Genomic DNA, 19,116 nt, shown 5'->3' with positions numbered 1-19,116 from the left:
TTGCTTATTGGCCGGAAACAAAAAAAATCCAGTTCTGTTTATTTATAGTGAGGCAGCTTGAATTGCAAAATAAAGCACCAATTAATTTGGCACACAGCTATAATAAATCTTACCTTTGTATTTTAGGAAGAGGTCATTTATAGGTGTGTGTTGAGTCCACAATCCCGGTGCAAATGGGGGCCGTCCTGGCACAGTGGGCCATGTGGAAGGCATACATCTATAGGGGCCGGCCACTCTATTGTGGGCAGCCTCTTGTAGCAACAAGCGTGTACAAAAGCTGCCGTGCTGCATTGTTTTAGCTGAGAACGCTGAATGGTTTGTTGGCAGAAAGTGTTTACACTGCATAACCCATTGGCCCGGGTCAGAACGGGAATAAAAAAAACATGACTATTGGCTCAGTGAGGCATCTGTACAGACAAAGGACAAGAACTGTCTAACACTTTATTCCAATCCGAAAAAAAAGCATCGCCGTACCTTTTGTCATAATTAGCAATAAAATGCAACAATAAATGAAAATATTCATATACAACATAAAAACAAATACAAAATGTTTATTTTGTGCTAATGCAATTCCCCATGTGGCCCAGCCATACTGTTTCATGCGAACAGGCACATTTTAACACCTGATAGAGTGTAAGCACCTACTGCTTTACTTTGGTGTGACGATCCTCATGAAGTTGAATAGAGGAGACCATGAGCACCGCACATCAAGCCGACTGCTACACGCTCCATGACAATAAATATACCTTCTCACACGAAAGTAATACACAGGTTAACAAATCTAGAAACAACAAAGCCACGTTAAGCATTTGTGCGGCTCAGTAATCGTCGTCTTCTTCTTCATCCTCATTAGGTGCAAAACCAAACGCGTTGTCACCATCTTCATTGTTCTCCTCGTCTTCCTCCTCCTCCTCCTCCTCCTCCTCGTCGTCGTCTTCCATGTCATAATCTGTAGCAGTGTTCAGCAGAAGCTTGGTGCAGTTGATCGTGTTCTCGTCGTCGAGGTTGATGTTGGTCTGGAAAGAGCAAAAGGGTGTGAATATGCAGCTTTTTCATGGACTCACTCTCAGATTCATGTGCCGTATTTTTCCAGAATGCAAAAGTGATAGCTCTATCCTGGAGGAGAGACTTCATGTCTATTTTCATGCCAACATTTAAGGTACAACCTACAGAGGTTGTTTTCTGGTCACCTCCACATGAACATCTCCTTACATGGTCAGGTTGTGCTGTCCTGACTTAGCACTAAGGCTGCAGCTAACGATTATTTTTCTATCGATTAATCTATAGATTATTTTTTCGATTAATCGGTTAATCTATAGATTATTTTTTTCGATTAATCTATAGATTATTTTTCCTTTTACCGATTATTTTTTTAATTTAAAATGAAGATGAAAAAATAAATGTTGGCCAGTTTTTTCAAAAGGCATGACTTTTATTTACAAAAAAAAAAGTATGGCCACTCAGTCAACATTGACAACAACATGACAAAATATTCTGTAACAATGTAAACATTTAAAACTTTTAACATTTAACAAAATTAAAAGTAGCTTATTTGCTTTTTAATGTGCAAATATAAAAGTAAACATCCAGTGCAAATCTTAATATTCTGCAATAGTATAAGCATTTCAAAAGTAAAAGTATTGCTTATTTTGCTTTAAAATGTGCAAAAATAAAGATAAACATCCAATACAAAAAAGTGCAAAAGGAAATATTCTGTAACAGTGTAAACATTTCAACAAAAGTAAAAGTATTGCTTATTTTGCTCAACAATGACAGTATGATTAAAGTGAAAGTTAATTGTTGGTTTGTACATAGTATATGTAACTGTTAATGTTGTAAAAGGTATTTGCACAACTAGTTAACGTTAGCGTTAAAGAGGAGCGCGTCTTTGTAAACACTGAACAGGCACGCCAAACGCTCCTCTCAGAGCGAAACAGTGTTTTAGTTTATGAATTTACAACGCAGATACAAATGACACATTCATGTTTTTGTGTAATGATGACAACGTATACTCACGCGGACGATTGACTAGTTGATGGTGATGGCAAGAACGCTGTCGGGTGTTTTCTTTTCAAATGTTCCTTCATAGCCGTTGTGCTGCTATGATAGGCCATATTCCGCTCGACACAGTGTGCATACAACAACTGTCAAGTGTTTTGCTTTTTTCGCTGTGCTTATCCCACACTTGAAGGGATGTACCAATGCTGAATGTGGCTTCTGGATTTCACTCAAAAGACCAGACCGTAGTTACTTTGTCCTTTTATTTTCCTTTAGTTTGCAACAGTTTTTCCAACGAAGAAGCAGCTTCTTTTTTCTTCTTTAGTCATTTTAGCAGTCTAGCAGTGTTAGTAGACTTTAGTAGACTTTAGTTTCTTTAGCTGTCATTAGCTGTCTTTAGTAGCCTTTAGTAGCCTTTAGCTTCTTTAGCTTATAAATAAAGTTGATTTGATTTGATTCTTTAGTAGGTGAAAAACTTTTAAGGACAAAACACCACAAGATTAACATGCTGTAAAAAATCAATCAATTATCAATCCCATAATTTACAATTATTAATTAGGCTATCAAACTCTTAACCATTAAACAAGTGCAAGAAAATGGACACATCTTTTCCCTTTAAGTTAAAACAGATTTTAAATAAATTGTCTCAACATAAATGCACCAAGATACATATAAAATACATTTAAACCCAGAAACACAATAGATAAATGCAGCAGAAAACCCAATATGCAAATACATAAATACCTAACCAATTAACCACCTATTTAGATACATATTTAAAATCCATATTCAATATAAATATATTATTAATTTAGCAGTGAAACACTCAATCTTAAACGCCGTCTACTGGTAGAAAAATGCCCCTTTTTCTATGCCCTCACCAGCAGCCAATGATCCAACACAGTTAAATCCAACACTTTAAGTTGAGCGACTTCACCCTCCTGATGAAGCAAACTGCTCCAACATTTATCAAACTAAGCAAAGAATATCAACACTAAACAACAGTTACATAACACACTGTGTGTATTTAGCCTCCAGACTAAGCACGCTACATGCACACAAATCCCCCCCCCAATCTCACCAGCGCAACAGGTGCGCCACACCCACAAAGACAACTAAAGTGCAATCTTACCGGCTGTCCGTTCAGCTATTGGTTTTGGTACACTTTTGGCACAACTCTGGGTTTTCTGTAATGAACTAAACCTTTTTCCACTCTGCGCTGGCGTCTTTTGTACTCCTTGATTTGACACAGCGGTCTAATTACCGGGCTCGCGCACAAGCAGATGAGACGGGAGCGCGCCGCGTTATACCTGCGCGTGAACGTAAACTGATCGGCTCTGATCATATAAGCCGACTGGCCGAAATAATGCCCAATTATATACATTTCCTGGGGTTGCCTAGGTGAATAGGGATGCGGATGTGCTCTAAGATAAAATATAATTTTATTAAGTGGGGTTTGGCTGGTTGCTAAACAGCCACGGTTGCGAGCTCGCGCGTCAGCTGACGAGACAGCTGTTCGCCGCTACAACATTATTAGGCCGTTTATTGAAATACTCCCACACTTTTGACGACTTTTGGCGTGCTTTTTTCCCCTCGCTCGCACCGCTCGCATCATCTGCTTTGCGCTCCGCCATGACGGTAGTGTGACGTAAATATGCGACGCATCGACGCACAAAAACGGCGTCGACGTATTTACGTAACCGATGACGTCGACTACGTCGACGCGTCGTTTCAGCCTTAAGTGAGTATATTGACAGATTTGAGTTAGAACTATACACTAATTCATATTAGAAATAGCAACAGTGGAGGATGCATGTGAGGAGTTTATTGACTACAATGGCGGACTGGCACAAAACTTTTCGGGTAAAACTGAACTCGCTGATGTCGCCAATGGGGAAAACGTCACTAATGGGGAACATTCCAAACAGATTGTTTTGTGGAAGTATGAAGGAATGCAAGATTGTTTTATTAATATCTCAGCAATGCCTCCACAGTTTGATTTAAAATTTTCGAGACTTGCGCAAATTGCTACAGGTACCAATAGGTAAGAAAAGTTATTTTTGCGTAATATCAAAGTTTAAGTAATATTTAATATTTAATATTTAAGTAATATAATATAATAATATAATATAATATATATTATATATATTATAATGTATAATATATATAATATATTACATTATATATTATAATATATTATATTATAATATATTATATTATATATTATATATATAATATATTATATATATAATATATACTATGAATATAATATATAATATAATATAATATATAATATAATATAGTAATATAATATTTAAGTTTAGTTAGCCCTATCACAAGTGTCCCAAAGGGCTGCACAAGCCACAATGACATCCACGGCTCAGATCCCACATCAAGGCAAGAAAAAAACTCAACCCAATGGGATGACAATGAGAAACCTTGGAGAGGACCGCAGATGTGGAGACCCCCCCTGGGCGACCGGTGCAATGGACGTCGAGTTGATCTAACATAATATTGTCATACCTGCCAACTTTTGAAATCAGAAAAACCTAGTAGCCAAATGATTATTAGCATTCAGACAGGTTAAAATGTTGCTAAAACCATCACTTTTCTATCAGTCACAGTGACTTTTCAAAACAAAAATATCACAGCAAAAATCATATGGGTTGATTGACATGTTTATTCTGTAAGCTAACTTCAATAGTTTGAAATTATTTTGACAGTTAATGCCAGTTATCCTGTCAACCTTTCACAAGACTTCAATTTGTTAATTGAAAGTATAAACACTTTTTACAGTAAACAAATGGTAAAACAGTACTAAACAATTCCATTAAAAAAAAAATTGGTGTCATTATTAACTTTCTGTCCAAGCTTGTATAATCTACTGCCTTGTTCAATTGTAAAAAATATTCTGTGCCTAAAATTCACATTTCTATCACAATTATCATACTGTAAACATGGTAAGCTAACTTCATTAAAATTAATAGTCCTGTCAATAGCATGGAATTACAATTCAAATGTAGTTTTTTTGTAAGCCTTTCAAAAGAATTCAAAATATGAAAAATTAATGATAATTAATTAAAGCCATCAGACACTTGAAAAGTGGCACATCACATCTCTAATGTAATCATTTTAACTTTTCAACAGAAATAGCACTGCAAAAATATTAAGGACATACTTCTGTATTTTGGTAGTTATGCTGTCAACATTTAACAAGATTTCTTCAACTTGGACTTGAAAGCATAAATAGTATAAACACTTTGAACAGTATAACAGTACTAAACAATTCCAATAGATAACATTGGTGTCATTACCTTTTTGTGGCTAAAATCCAAATTTATTCTATCAGATTGATCATACTGCAAAAATGATATGGTAACTTTATGATAAGCAGTCAGTGCGATTGGAAGTCCATGTTCAATTATTGCCTCCGTAAATAAAACTTCGGCATTCATCACATCCAAAGAATCTGTTTGGGCGACGAAAAACGTTGAAAGTTTTCCACTTGTATCGCTAGCAACGGCATTAGACTTGTGTTTTTTTGTCCCAACGTGGTCTTTTACATCGCTAATTCCTCCGTGTCCGATCGAAAAATCTTGTCTGCACAAGGTGCAATTCGCGTAGTTTTCACCCTTTTTGGAACGGATAATTATTCCCGGATAGGCTTTTGAATATTCTTCACGGAATGACTGCAGTTTTCTTTTCGGTTTAAGACTTGTTTGCGATTTTTCTCCGGCTGATTCCATGATCGTTCGCTGGTTTGGAAACAATGGCAACTGGTGCCTCGTGCTTGGCAGCGGTGCTATAAATAGCCTCGCGCATGGCATTCGGAATGGCTCGATAGGAAGTTACGGGAAGCAGTGTCGATTGTCATTGTTGTTACGCGATTTCGTGAATAAAACTTTTTTTTTTATATATTTTTTTAATTAATGAAAAAACATATTTTTTATCACTGCAACCGTAACCCGGAATAGGTTGATGAAAACCGTACTAATTACGGGAAAACCGGAGTAGTTGGCAGGTATGTATTGTGAGAGTCTAGTCCAGGGGTCGGCAACCTTTACCAGTCAAAGAGCCATTTTGACCAGTTTCGCAAATTAAAGAAAGCAATGGGAGCCACAAAAATCATTTGAAATTTAAAATGAAATAACACTGCATACAAATTTATTTTTTTTGCTTTGTGCTATGTATAAACCAAGGGTCTCAGACACGCGGCCCACACCTTAATATGAAAATTGAATGTTAGTGCGGCCCGCGGGTTTTACATGAATGCCGCTTGACAGCGTCATACTTGTCAACCCTCACGATTTTTCCGGCAGACTACGAATTTCAGGGCAATTATTCTCTCGAACGTACCGTGATGGTACAGCATTTAGCGCCCACTACAACCAGCGTGCCGGCCCAGTCACACGTTGTGTGGGGCTTCTGTTTGCTCACATAAGTGACAGCAAGGCATACTTGGTCAACAACCACAAAGGTTACACTGACGGTGGCGGTATAAAAAACTTTTAACACTCTTACTAATAATGCGCCACACCAAACAAGAATGACAAACACATTTCGGGAGAACATCTGCACCGTAACACAACATAAACACAACAGAACAAATACCCAGAATCCCATGCAGCCCTAACTCTTCCGGGCTACATTATACACCCCCGCCCACCTCAACCGACGCACAGAGGGGGGGGAGCAGGGTTGGGGTGGTGGCGGGGTTTGGTTGTAGCAGGGGTGTAAAATGTAGCCCGGAAGAGTCAGGGCTGCATGGGATTCTGGGTATTTGTTCTGTTGTGTTTCTGTTGTGTTAAGGTGCAGATGTTCTCCCGATATGTGTTTGTCATTCTTGTTTGGTTTTGGTTCAAAGTGGGGCGCATTATTAGTAAGAGTGTTAAAGTTGTTTTATATGGCCACCGTCAGTGTAACCTGTGTGGCTGTTGACCAAGTATGCCTTGCTGTCATTTACGTGTGCAAGCAGAAGATGCATATACCAAGAGGCTGGGCTGCCACGCTGTTTGTACAGATTGTAGAGTGTGCTAAATATTGTACCATCATGGCACGCCCTTATTATTATTATTGTAAGGGGGAAAATCGGAGAATATTAATCCCGGGAGTTTTCTGCGAGAGGCACTGAAATCCGGAAGTCTCCCGGGAAAATCGGGGGGGGGGGGGTCAGCAAGTATGCAGCTGAGCCACGTCAGAGTGATCAAAGAGCCGCATGCGGCTCCGGAGCCGCGAGTTGCCGACCCCTGGTCTAGTCCATAATGTAATAGTGGCCCCTTTAAAGAAAAAATAGTAACCCTATAATACTGTAACATATGAAGTCTTTAAAAATATATTTCTCAGGTCTGGTGCCCCTGTAAGCCTGACAAAAACTTCCTGGTAACCTCCGTTTGGTTCTGTAAACTTGCAATATTTCTCTTCATGCACCCGTTTTGGGGCTTTTGTGTTTTGGGCACATTTTTGTTGACATAATTGCTGTGTATTTAATTTGCAGAGTCTCCTGTTGCATGCGTTTAACGCTTATTGCGTGTTTTTTGGTCATTTCTGTGCTCGGAGGCTGCTGCACATTTGTCCACGCACGCCACCGTAAGGTCAGCCACATTTTAAACTCTCGATGCACACTCTCTGGTACGGTACCTCAATTTCTGGAGACGGGCATTCAGATACTCCTTCCTCAGTCTGAGCTTTAATTATTGATTTCAAGGCCCCTTCTTCAAACTGAAACACACATGACATAAATATTACTAAACGTACATCATTTGATATGGATATAACACATTGTCTATACAAAGTAAGGGTGTAACGGCACGTGTATTTGTATTGAACCGTTTCGGTACGGGGGTTTTGGTTCGGTTCGGAGGTGTACCGAACGAGTTTCCACACGAACATATTAAGTAGCCGCCAAAGCTAAAGTCTTAACAAGCTGCTCCGCTTCCTTCTGCCTGTCTCTGTCAGTCCTCTACACAGCACCCAGCATTGTCCCACCCACACAACCATCTGATTGCATACCTGCCAACTTTTGAAATCAGAAAAACCTAGTAGCCAGGGTCCAGGGGCCGCAGGCCCCGGTAGGTCCAGGACAAAGTCCTGGTGGGGGGTTCCTGCGCCCCCCGACGCAAAATGATTATTAACATTCAGACAGGTTAAAATGTTGCTAAAACCATCACTTTTCTATCAGTCACAGTGACTTTTCAAAACAAAAATATTACAGCAAAAATCATATGGGTTGATTGACATGTTTATTCTGTAAGCTAACTTCAATAGTTTGAAATTATTTTGACAGTTAATGCCAGTTATCCTGTCAACCTTTCACAAGACTTCAATTTGTTAATTGAAAGTATAAACAGTATAAACACTTTTTACAGTAAACAAATGGTAAAACAGTACTAAACAATTCCATTAAAAAAGAAAATTGGTGTCATTATTAACTTTCTGTCCAAGCTTGTATAATCTACTGCCTTGTTCAATTGTAAAAAATATTCTGTGCCTAAAATTCACATTTCTATTACAATTATCATACTGTAAACATGGTAAGCTAACTTCATTAAAATTAATAGTCCTGTCAATAGCATGGAATTACAATTCAAAAGTAGTTTCTTTGTAAGCCTTTCAAAAGAATTCAAAATATGAAAAATTAATGAAAATGAATTGAAGCCATCAGACACTTGAAAAGTGGCACATCACATCTCTAATGTAATCATTTGAACTTTTCAACAGAAATAGCACTGCAAAAATATTAAGGACATACTTCTGTATTTTGGTAGTTATGCTGTCAACATTTAACAAGATTTCTTCAACTTGGACTTGAAAGCATAAATAGTATAAACACTTTTAACAGTATAACAGTACTAAACAATTCCAATAGATAACATTGGTGTCATTACCTTTTTGTGGCTAAAATCCAAATTGTATCGCTAGCAACGGCATTAGACTTGTGTTTTTTTGTCCCAACGTGGTCTTTTACATCGCTAATTCCTCCGTGTCCGATCGAAAAATATTGTCTGCACAAGGTGCAATTCGCGTAGTTTTCACCCTTTTTGGAACGGATAATTATTCCCGGATAGGCTTTTGAATATTCTTCACGGAATGACTGCAGTTTTCTTTTCGGTTTAAGACTCGTTTGCGATTTTTCTCCGGCTGATTCCATGATCGTTCGCTCGTTTGGAAACAATGGCAACTGGTGCCTCGTGCTTGGCAGCGGTGCTATAAATAGCCTCGCGCATGGCATTCGGAATGGCTCGATAGGAAGTTACGGGAAGCAGTGTCGATTGTCATTGTTGCTACGCGATTTCGTGAATAAAACTTAAATTTTTTTTTTTTTTTTTTAAATTAATGAAAAAACGTATTTTTTATCACTGCAACCGTAACCCGGAATAGGTTGATGAAAACCGTACTAATTACGGGAAAACCGGAGTAGTTGGCAGGTATGTGATTGGTTACACACAGAGCAGTAACAGCCAATCAGCAGTGCGTATTCAGAGCGCATGGAGTCAGTGCTCGTCGTGATAAGCATTTAGGTGTTTTGCAGGTAAGCATCAGGCAGCGGACTCTCCCCAAAATATAATAAACACCTCCCAGTCAACTACTAGTAACATCACTATGAGCCCGTTGACCTTCTAGAAACAAACTGCAGCTCAGCTCGCTCGCAGTCCTGGCTTGAGGTGAAGGCTAATTCACTTCTGGCGTAATGTTAGCTAATTTTGCGGTGTGTGTGTGTGTTACGGACAGCAAAGCCCTGTCTGTCTGTTATTTCACTTGACCTTTTTCTGTGTTGATTGAGCTGTGTTGAAGCAGCAAAAAAGGACATGATGTTAAATGTCTCTGATAGTTGATATAATAATGTAAGTGCATACATGAACTCCATGGTGTTCAGGGATGAATAGTCTCTCCTATTGCTATTGTATCATTTTTTCAGCTATAGTTACATTAATCATTAGGAATGGAGCAGCCTAGTTTTGAATGGCAGGGTCCCTGCTATCACATGTTGATAAAAATATAACATTTACATCATATAAATAAACTACAGGCTTCCCAAATGCTGTAATAAATTAAGCATGATGAGTTGACTTGAAACTGTTTAATGTTACACTTTTTATATATAGAAGACAAGTTTTGTCATTTTATTTAATCTGAGCAACAACTTGAGGCAGTTTAATGTTGATTAGCGTGGACCCCGACTTAAAGGGGAACATTATCACCAGACCTATGTAAGCGTCAATATATACCTTGATGTTGCAGAAAAAAGACCATATATTTTTTTAACCGATTTCCGAACTCTAAATGGGTGAATTTTGGCGAATTAAACGCCTTTCTATTATTCGCTCTCGGAGCGATGACGTCACATCGGGAAGCAATCCGCCATTTTCTCAAACACCGAGTCAAATCAGCTCTGTTATTTTCCGTTTTTTCGACTGTTTTCCGTACCTTGGAGACATCATGCCTCGTCGGTGTGTTGTCGGAGGGTGTAACAACACCAACAGGGACGGATTCAAGTTGCACCAGTGGCCCAAAGATGCCAAAGTGGCAAGAAATTGGACGTTTGTTCCGCACACTTTACCGACGAAAACTATGCTACGACAGAGATGGCAAGAATGTGTGGATATCCTGCGACACTCAAAGCAGATGCATTTCCAACCATAAAGTCAAAGAAATCTGCCGCCAGACCCCCATCGAATCTGCCGGAGTGTGTGAGCAATTCAGGGACAAAGGACCTCGGTAGCACGGCAAGCAATGGCGGCAGTTTGTTCCCGCAGACGAGCGAGCTAAACCCTCTATCGACCCTAGCTTCCCTGGCCTGCTGACATCAACTCCAAAACTGGACAGATCAGCTTTCAGGAAAAGAGCGCGGATGAGGGTATGTCTACAGAATATATTAATTGATGAAAACTGGGCTGTCTGCACTCTCAAAGTGCATGTTTTTGCCAAATGTATTTCATATGCTGTAAACCTAGTTCATAGTTGTTAGTTTCCTTTAATGCCAAACAAACACATACCAATCGTTGGTTAGAAGGCGATCGCCGAATTCGTCCTCGCTTTCTCCCGTGTCGCTGGCCGTCGTGTCGTTTTCGTCGGTTTCGCTTGCATACGGTTCAAACCGATATGGCTCAATAGCTTCAGTTTCTTCTTCAATTTGGTTTTCGCTACCTGCCTCCACACTACAACCATCCGTTTCAATACATGCGTAATCTGTTGAATCGCTTAAGCCGCTGAAATCCGAGTCTGAATCCGAGCTAATGTCGCTATAGCTTGCTGTTCTATGCGCCATGTTTGTTTGTGTTGGCTTCACTATGTGACGTCACAGGAAAATGGACGGGTGTATATAACGATGGTTAAAATCAGGCACTTTGAAGCTTTTTTTAGGGATATTGCGTGATGGGTAACATTTTGAAAAAAACTTCGAAAAATAAAATAAGCCACAGGGAACTGATTTTTAATGGTTTTAACCCTTCTGAAATTGTGATAATGTTCCCCTTTAAACAAGTTGAAAAACGTATTGGGGTGTTACCATTTAGTGGTCAATTGTAGGGAATATGTACTGTACTGTGCAATCTACTAATAAAAGTCCCAATCAATCAATCAATCAAAAAAAAGCACTTTATATGTCGAAAGGTTTTGTTAAGAAACCATTCTGAGCCTTATCTTATTTAGTTTTTATTTTATATATGTTGACCACATTAATCCTGGCAATGGACCCTGTGTGTATATGTATGTTATGCCATTGTTTACAAATTTGGTAAATAAATAACCAAAAAATTTATATTTTGTTGTTTTCTTACTGTACCGAAAATGAACCGAACTGTGACCTCTAAACCGAGGTACGTACCGAACCGACATTTTTGTGTACCGTTACACCCCTAATACAAAGACATCCATCCATCCATCCATTTTCTACCGCTTATTCCCTTCGGGATCGCGGGGGTTGCTGGAGCCTATCTTAGTTACAATCGGGCGGAAGACGGGGTACACCCTGGACAAGTCGCTACCTCATCACAGGGCCAACACAGATAGACAACATTCACACACTAGGGACCATTTAGTGTTGCCAATCAACCTATCCCCAGGTGCATGTCTTTGGAGGTGGGAGGGGCCTATCCCCAGGTGCATGTCTTTGGAGGTGGGAGGGGCCTATCCCTAGGTGCATGTCTTTGGAGGTGGGAGGAAGCCAGAGTACCCGGAGGGAACCCACGCAGTCACAAGGAGAACATGCAAACTCCACACAGAAAGACCACAAGCGCAGGATCGAACCCAGGACCTCCGTATTGTGAGGCAGACGCACCAACCCCTCTTCCACCGTGCTGCCCTATACAAAGACAGTTTATTAACAAATGTAATGCTCACCTTTAACCTGTTCAGCTGGTCTTGGAGCATGACTTTGATTTTGAGGAGGGTCTCCTCTTCCTTCTTCAACTCCTGCAAGCGGCTGTGCATCTTTACCGGTTACACACCAGCTGCTAAATGGAATGCATAGAGTATTCATTTGTTTCATTCACACCATGCCAAAATAACACTGAATTATACAATGTTTGGTTTGATATTGAAGTAGGAACACATGTGCATGTTACATGGATGAATATTACACTTTATGTGCATGTTACATGGATGAATCCATCCATCCATCTTCTTCCGCTTATCCGAGGTCGGGTCGCGGGGGCAGCAGCTTAAGCAGGGAAGCCCAGACTTCCCTCTCCCCAGCCACTTCGTCCAGTTCTTCCCGGGGGATCCCGAGGCGTTCCCAGGCCAGCCGGGAGACATAGTCTTCCCAACGTGTCCTGGGTCTTCCCCGTGGCCTCCTACCGGTCGGACGTGCCCGAAACACCTTCCTAGGGAGGCTTTCGGGTGGCATCCTGACCAGATGCCCGAACCACCTCATCTGGCTCCTCTCGATGTGGAGGAGCAGCGGCTTTACTTTGAGCTCCCCCTGAATGACAGAGCTTCTCACCCTATCTCTAAGGGAGAGCCCCGCCACCCGGCGGAGGAAACTCATTTCGGCCGCTTGTACCCGTGATCTTGTCCTTTCGGTCATAACCCAAAGCTCATGACCATAGGTGAGGATGGGAACGTAGATCGACCAGTAAATCGAGAGCTTTGCCTTCCGGCTCAGCTCCTTCTTCACCACAACGGATCGATACAGCGTCCGCATTACTGAAGACGCCGCACCGATCCGCCTGTCGATCTCACGATCCACTCTTCCCTCACTCGTGAACAAGACTCCGAGGTACTTGAACTCCTCCACTTGGGGCAAGATCTCCTCCCCAACCCGGAGATGGCACTCCACCCTTTTCCGGGCGAGAACCATGGACTCGGATTTGGAGGTGCTGATTCCCATCCCAGTCGCTTCACACTCGGCTGCGAACCGATCCAGTGAGAGCTGAAGATCTTGGCCAGATGAAGCCATCAGGACCACATCATCTGCAAAAAGCAGAGACCTAATCCTGCAGCCACCAAACCAGATCCCCTCAACGCCTTGACTGCGCCTAGAAATTCTGTCCATAAAGGTTATGAACAGAATGGGTGACAAAGGGCAGCCCTGGCGGAGTCCAACCCTCACTGGAAATGGGTCCAACTTACTGCCGGCAATGCGGACCAAGCTCTGACACTGATCATACAGGGAGCGAACCGCCACAATAAGACAGTCCGTTACCCCATACTCTCTGAGCACTCCCCACAGGACTTCCCGAGGGACACGGTCGAATGCCTTCTCCAAGTCCACAACGCACATGTAGACTGGTTGAGCAAACTCCCATGCACCCTCAAGGACCCTGCCGAGAGTATGGAGCTGGTCCACAGTTCCACGACCAGGACGAAAACCACACTGTTCCTCCTGAATCCGAGGTTGGACTATCCGGCGTAGCCTCCTCTCCAGTACACCTGAATAGACCTTACCGGGAAGGCTGAGGAGTGTGATCCCACGATAGTCGGAACACACCCTCCGGTTCCCCTTCTTAAAGAGAGGAACCACCACCCCGGTCTGCCAATCCAGAGGTACCGCCCCCGATGTCCACGCGATGTTGCAGAGTCTTGTCAACCAAGACAGCCCCACAACATCCAGAGCCTTAAGGAACTCCGGGCGGATCTCATCCACCCCCAGGGCCTTTCCACCGAGAAGCTTTTTAACTACCTCGGCAACCTCAGCCCCAGAAATAGGAGAGCCCACCACAGATTCCCCAGGCCCTGCTTCCTCAGAGGAAGACGTGCTGGTAGGATTGAGAAGGTCTTCGAAGTATTCCCTCCACCGATCCACAACATCCGCAGTCGAGGTCAGCAGAACACCATCCTCACCATACACGGTGTTGACATTGCACTGCTTCCCCTTCCTGAGGCGGCGGATGGTGGTCCAGAATCGCTTCGAAGCCGTCCGGAAGTCGTTTTCCATGGCTTCCCCGAACTCCTCCCATGTCCGAGTTTTTGCCTCCGCGACCGCCGAAGCCGCACACCGCTTGGCCTGTCGGTACCTGTCTGCTGCCTCCGGAGTCCTATGAGCCAAAAAAGCCCGATAGGACTCTTTCTTCAGCTTGACGGCATCCCTTACCGCTGGTGTCCACCAGCGGGTTCTAGGATTACCGCCACGACAGGCACCAACCACCTTGCGGCCACATGGATGAATATTACACTTAATGTGCATGTTACATGGATGAATGTTACACTTAATGTGCATGTTACATGGATGAATATTACACTTCATGTGCATGTCACATGGATGAATATTACACTTAATGTGCATGTTACATGGATGAATGTTACACTTAATGTGCACGTTACATGGATGAATGTTACACTTCATGTGCATGTTACATGGGTGAATATTACACTTAATGTGCATGTTACATGGATGAATATTACACCTAATGTGCATGTTACATTAATGTGCATGTTACATGGGTGAATAATTCACACAATGTGCATGTTACATGGATGAATATTACACTTCATGTGCATGTTACATGGATGAATGTTACACTTAATGTGCATGTTACATGGATGAATATTACACTTAATGTGCACGTTACATGGATGAATGTTACACTTCATGTGCATGTTACATGGGTGAATATTACACTTAATGTGCATGTTACATGGATGAATATTACACCTAATGTGCATGTTACATGGATGAATATTACACTTAATGTGCATGTTACATGGATGAATATTACACTTAATGTGCATGTTACATGGATGAATGTTACACTTAATGTGCATGTTACATGGATGAATGTTACACTTAATGTGCATGTTACATGGATGAATGTTACACTTAATGTGCATGTTACATGGATGAATGTTACACTTAATGTGCATGTTACATGGATGAATATTACACTTAATGTGCATGTTACATAGATGAATATTACACTTAATGTGCATGTTACATGGATGGATATTACACTTCATGTGCATGTTACATGGATGAACATTACAATTAATGTGCATGTTACATGGATGAATGTTACACTTCATGTGCATGTTACATGGATGAATATTACACTTCATGTGCATGTCACATGGATGAATATTACACTTAATGTGCATGTTACATGGATGAAAGTTACACTTCATGTGCATGTTACATGGATGAATATTGCACTTAATGTGCATGTTACATTAATGTGCATGTTACATGGGTGAATAATTCACACAATGTGCATGTTACATGGATGAATATTACACTTCATGTGCATGTTACATGGATGAATGTTACACTTAATGTGCATGTTACATGGATGAATATTACACTTAATGTGCACGTTACATGGATGAATGTTACACTTCATGTGCATGTTACATGGGTGAATATTACACTTAATGTGCATGTTACATGGATGAATATTACACCTAATGTGCATGTTACATGGATGAATATTACACTTAATGTGCATGTTACATGGATGAATATTACACTTAATGTGCATGTTACATGGATGAATGTTACACTTAATGTGCATGTTGCATGGATGAATATTACACTTAATGTGCATGTTACATGGATGAATGTTACACTTAATGTGCATGTTACATGGATGAATATTACACTTAATGTGCACGTTACATGGATGAATGTTACACTTCATGTGCATGTTACATGGGTGAATATTACACTTAATGTGCATGTTACATGGATGAATATTACACCTAATGTGCATGTTACATGGATGAATATTACACTTAATGTGCATGTTACATGGATGAATATTACACTTAATGTGCATGTTACATGGATGAATGTTACACTTAATGTGCATGTTACATGGATGAATGTTACACTTAATGTGCATGTTACATGGATGAATGTTACACTTAATGTGCATGTTACATGGATGAATGTTACACTTAATGTGCATGTTACATGGATGAATGTTACACTTAATGAGCATGTTACATGGATGAATATTACACTTAATGTGCATGTTACATAGATGAATATTACACTTAATGTGCATGTTACATGGATGGATATTACACTTCATGTGCATGTTACATGGATGAATATTACACTTAATGTGCATGTTACATGGATGAATGTTACACTTCATGTGCATGTTACATGGATGAATATTACACTTAATGTGCATGTTACATGGATGAATATTACACTTAATGTGCATGTTACATGGATGAATATTACACTTAATGTGCATGTTACATGGATGAATATTACACTTAATGTGCATGTTACATGGATGAATGTTACACTTAATGTACATGTTACATGGATGAATGTTACACTTAATGTGCATGTTACATGGATGAATGTTACACTTAATGTGCATGTTACATGGATGAATGTTACAATTAATGTGCATGTTACATGGATGAATATTACACTTAATGTGCATGTTACATGGATGAATATTACACTTAATGTGCATGTTACACTTAATGTGCATGTTACATGGATGAATATTACACTTAATGTGCATGTTACATGAATGAATATTACACTTAATGTGCATGTTACATGGATGAATGTCACACTTCATGTGCATGTTACATGGATGAATATTACACTTCATGTGCATGTTACATGGATGAACATTACACTTAATGTGCATGTTACATGGATGAATATTACACTTAATGTGCATGTTACATGGATGAACATTACAATTAATGTGCATGTTACATGGATGAATGTTACACTTCATGTGCATGTTACATGGATGAATATTACACTTCATGTGCATGTTACATGGATGAACATTACACTTAATGTGCATGTTACATGGATGAACATTACACTTAATGTGCATGTTACATGGATGAATATTACACTTAATGTGCATGTTACATGGATGAATATTACACTTCATGTGCATGTTACATGGATGAATATTACACTTAATGTGCATGTTACATGGATGAATATTACACTTCATGTGCATGTTACATGGATGCATATTACACTTCATGTGCATGTTACATGGATGAATGTTACACTTCATGTGCATGTTACATGGATGAATATTACTTAATGTGCATGTTACATGATGAATATTACTTAATGTGCATGTTACATGGATGAATATTACACTTAATGTGCATGTTACATGGATGAATGTTACACTTCATGTGCATGTTACATGGATGAATGTTACACTTAATGTGCATGTTACATGGATGGATATTACACTTCATGTGCATGTTACATGGATGAATATTACACTTAATGTGCATGTTACATGGATGAATATTACACTTAATGTGCATGTTACATGGATGCATATTACACTTAATGTGCATGTTACATGGATGAACATTACACTTAATGTGCATGTTAAATGGATGAATGTTACACTTAATGTGCATGTTACATGGATGAATGTTACACTTCATGTGCATGTTACATGGATGAATATTACACTTAATGTGCACGTTACATGGATGAATGTAACACTTCATGTGCATGTTACATGGATGAATGTTACACTTAATGTGCATGTTACATGGATGAATGTTACACTTAATGTGCATGTTACACTTAATGTGCATGTTACATGGATGAATATTACACTTAATGTGCATGTTGCATGGATGAATATTACACTTAATGTGCATGTTACATGGATGAATATTACACTTAATGTGCATGTTACATGGATGAATATTACACTTAATGTGCACGTTACATGGATGAATATTACACTCAATGTGCATGTTACATGGATGAATGTTACACTTAATGTGCATGTTACATGGATGAATATTACACTTAATGTGCATGTTACATGGATGAATATTACACTCAATGTGCATGTTACATGGATGAATATTACACTTAATGTGCATGTTACATGGATGAATGTTACACTTAAGGCTACACAAACAGTTAACGGTTCAACATTCAGGATAAACGCATCGTCAAAACAACAGGTTATTTCCCAAACCGTTCAGTTGAGAATATTGACGTTACCTCAATGGAAAAGAAGGTTTACAGCTGCATATTGTGAAGACTATCCTCCAGGCTCCACAGTAACAACCTGTAGCAGCACTTCTGCTGAGAACAACGAAAGCCTAATATCAGACGTACACACTCCTTGCTTCCGGCTTACTTCCTGCTGCATTACATCATTTCCGCCCCCCTCAAAAAGGGCTTTTTTATTATTTTGTTATTTGTTTATTGTTGCGTTTTACTTTTAGCATGTAAAGAAACATCACTTTACGAGATAAAAAGTCACATCCATTTTATTTATTAAAAAGGTTGGTTATTTTAGTGACGTAATTTCAAAAGCCCATTGGCAGTTCAATGTACGACACCCAGGCTTTGCACTTTGTTACATATATATATGTGTATTACTTTAATGAGTTTACAACCCCCTGGCGCTGTTTTGTACTGTTTTTGTACTTATTTGATTATTATTATTTCTCAATTGTTTGTAAATGTTGCAATTTATAAATAAAGGTTTATAAAATAAAATAAATATATGTATACATACCATACTTGCCAACCCTCCCGAATTTTCCCGGAGACTCCCGAAATTCAGCGCCTCTCCCGAAAACCTCCCGGGACAAATATTCTCCCGAAAATCTCCCGATTTTCAGCCGGAGCTGGAGGCCACGCCCCCTCCAGCTCCATGCGGACCTGAGTGAGGACAGCCTTTTTTCATGACGGGAGGACAACAG

The 19,116-nt window shown here is 40.0% G+C and overlaps 1 protein-coding gene across 1 annotated transcript; it reads right to left on the bottom strand.

Annotated features, from left to right (window-relative positions):
• Nucleotides 1-620: 620 nt before the first annotated feature.
• On the bottom strand, nucleotides 621-18,546 carry snapc5 (small nuclear RNA activating complex, polypeptide 5). Its single transcript, XM_061969489.2, has 4 exons — nucleotides 18,407-18,546; nucleotides 12,337-12,449; nucleotides 7,636-7,716; nucleotides 621-1,016 (listed from the first exon to the last, which is right to left on the bottom strand). Exons 2-4 carry the CDS (start codon nucleotides 12,424-12,426, stop codon nucleotides 819-821), a joined length of 369 nt encoding a protein of 122 aa, XP_061825473.1. The 5' UTR covers nucleotides 12,427-12,449; nucleotides 18,407-18,546; the 3' UTR covers nucleotides 621-818.
• Between the last annotated feature and the right edge of the window lie 570 nt (nucleotides 18,547-19,116).

Source organism: Nerophis lumbriciformis, linkage group LG10, assembly GCF_033978685.3.
Source record: "Nerophis lumbriciformis linkage group LG10, RoL_Nlum_v2.1, whole genome shotgun sequence".
Lineage (NCBI taxonomy): Eukaryota > Metazoa > Chordata > Actinopteri > Syngnathiformes > Syngnathidae > Nerophis > Nerophis lumbriciformis.
The sequence above is the reverse complement of the archived record's forward strand: the minus strand, read 5'-3'. Positions and strand labels throughout refer to the sequence as shown.

Bases quoted from the DNA above. Each gene is read 5' to 3' on its own strand.
- snapc5 (XM_061969489.2), bottom strand. From the start codon at position 12,426: ATGCACAGCCGCTTGCAGGAGTTGAAGAAGGAAGAGGAGACCCTCCTC. The intron at 7,717-12,336 runs GTGAGCATTACA...TGTGTGTTTCAG, and splicing joins ACCAGCTGAACAGGTTAAAG to TTTGAAGAAGGGGCCTTGAA. The intron at 1,017-7,635 runs GTACCGTACCAG...TGCTCTTTCCAG, and splicing joins GCCCGTCTCCAGAAATTGAG to ACCAACATCAACCTCGACGA.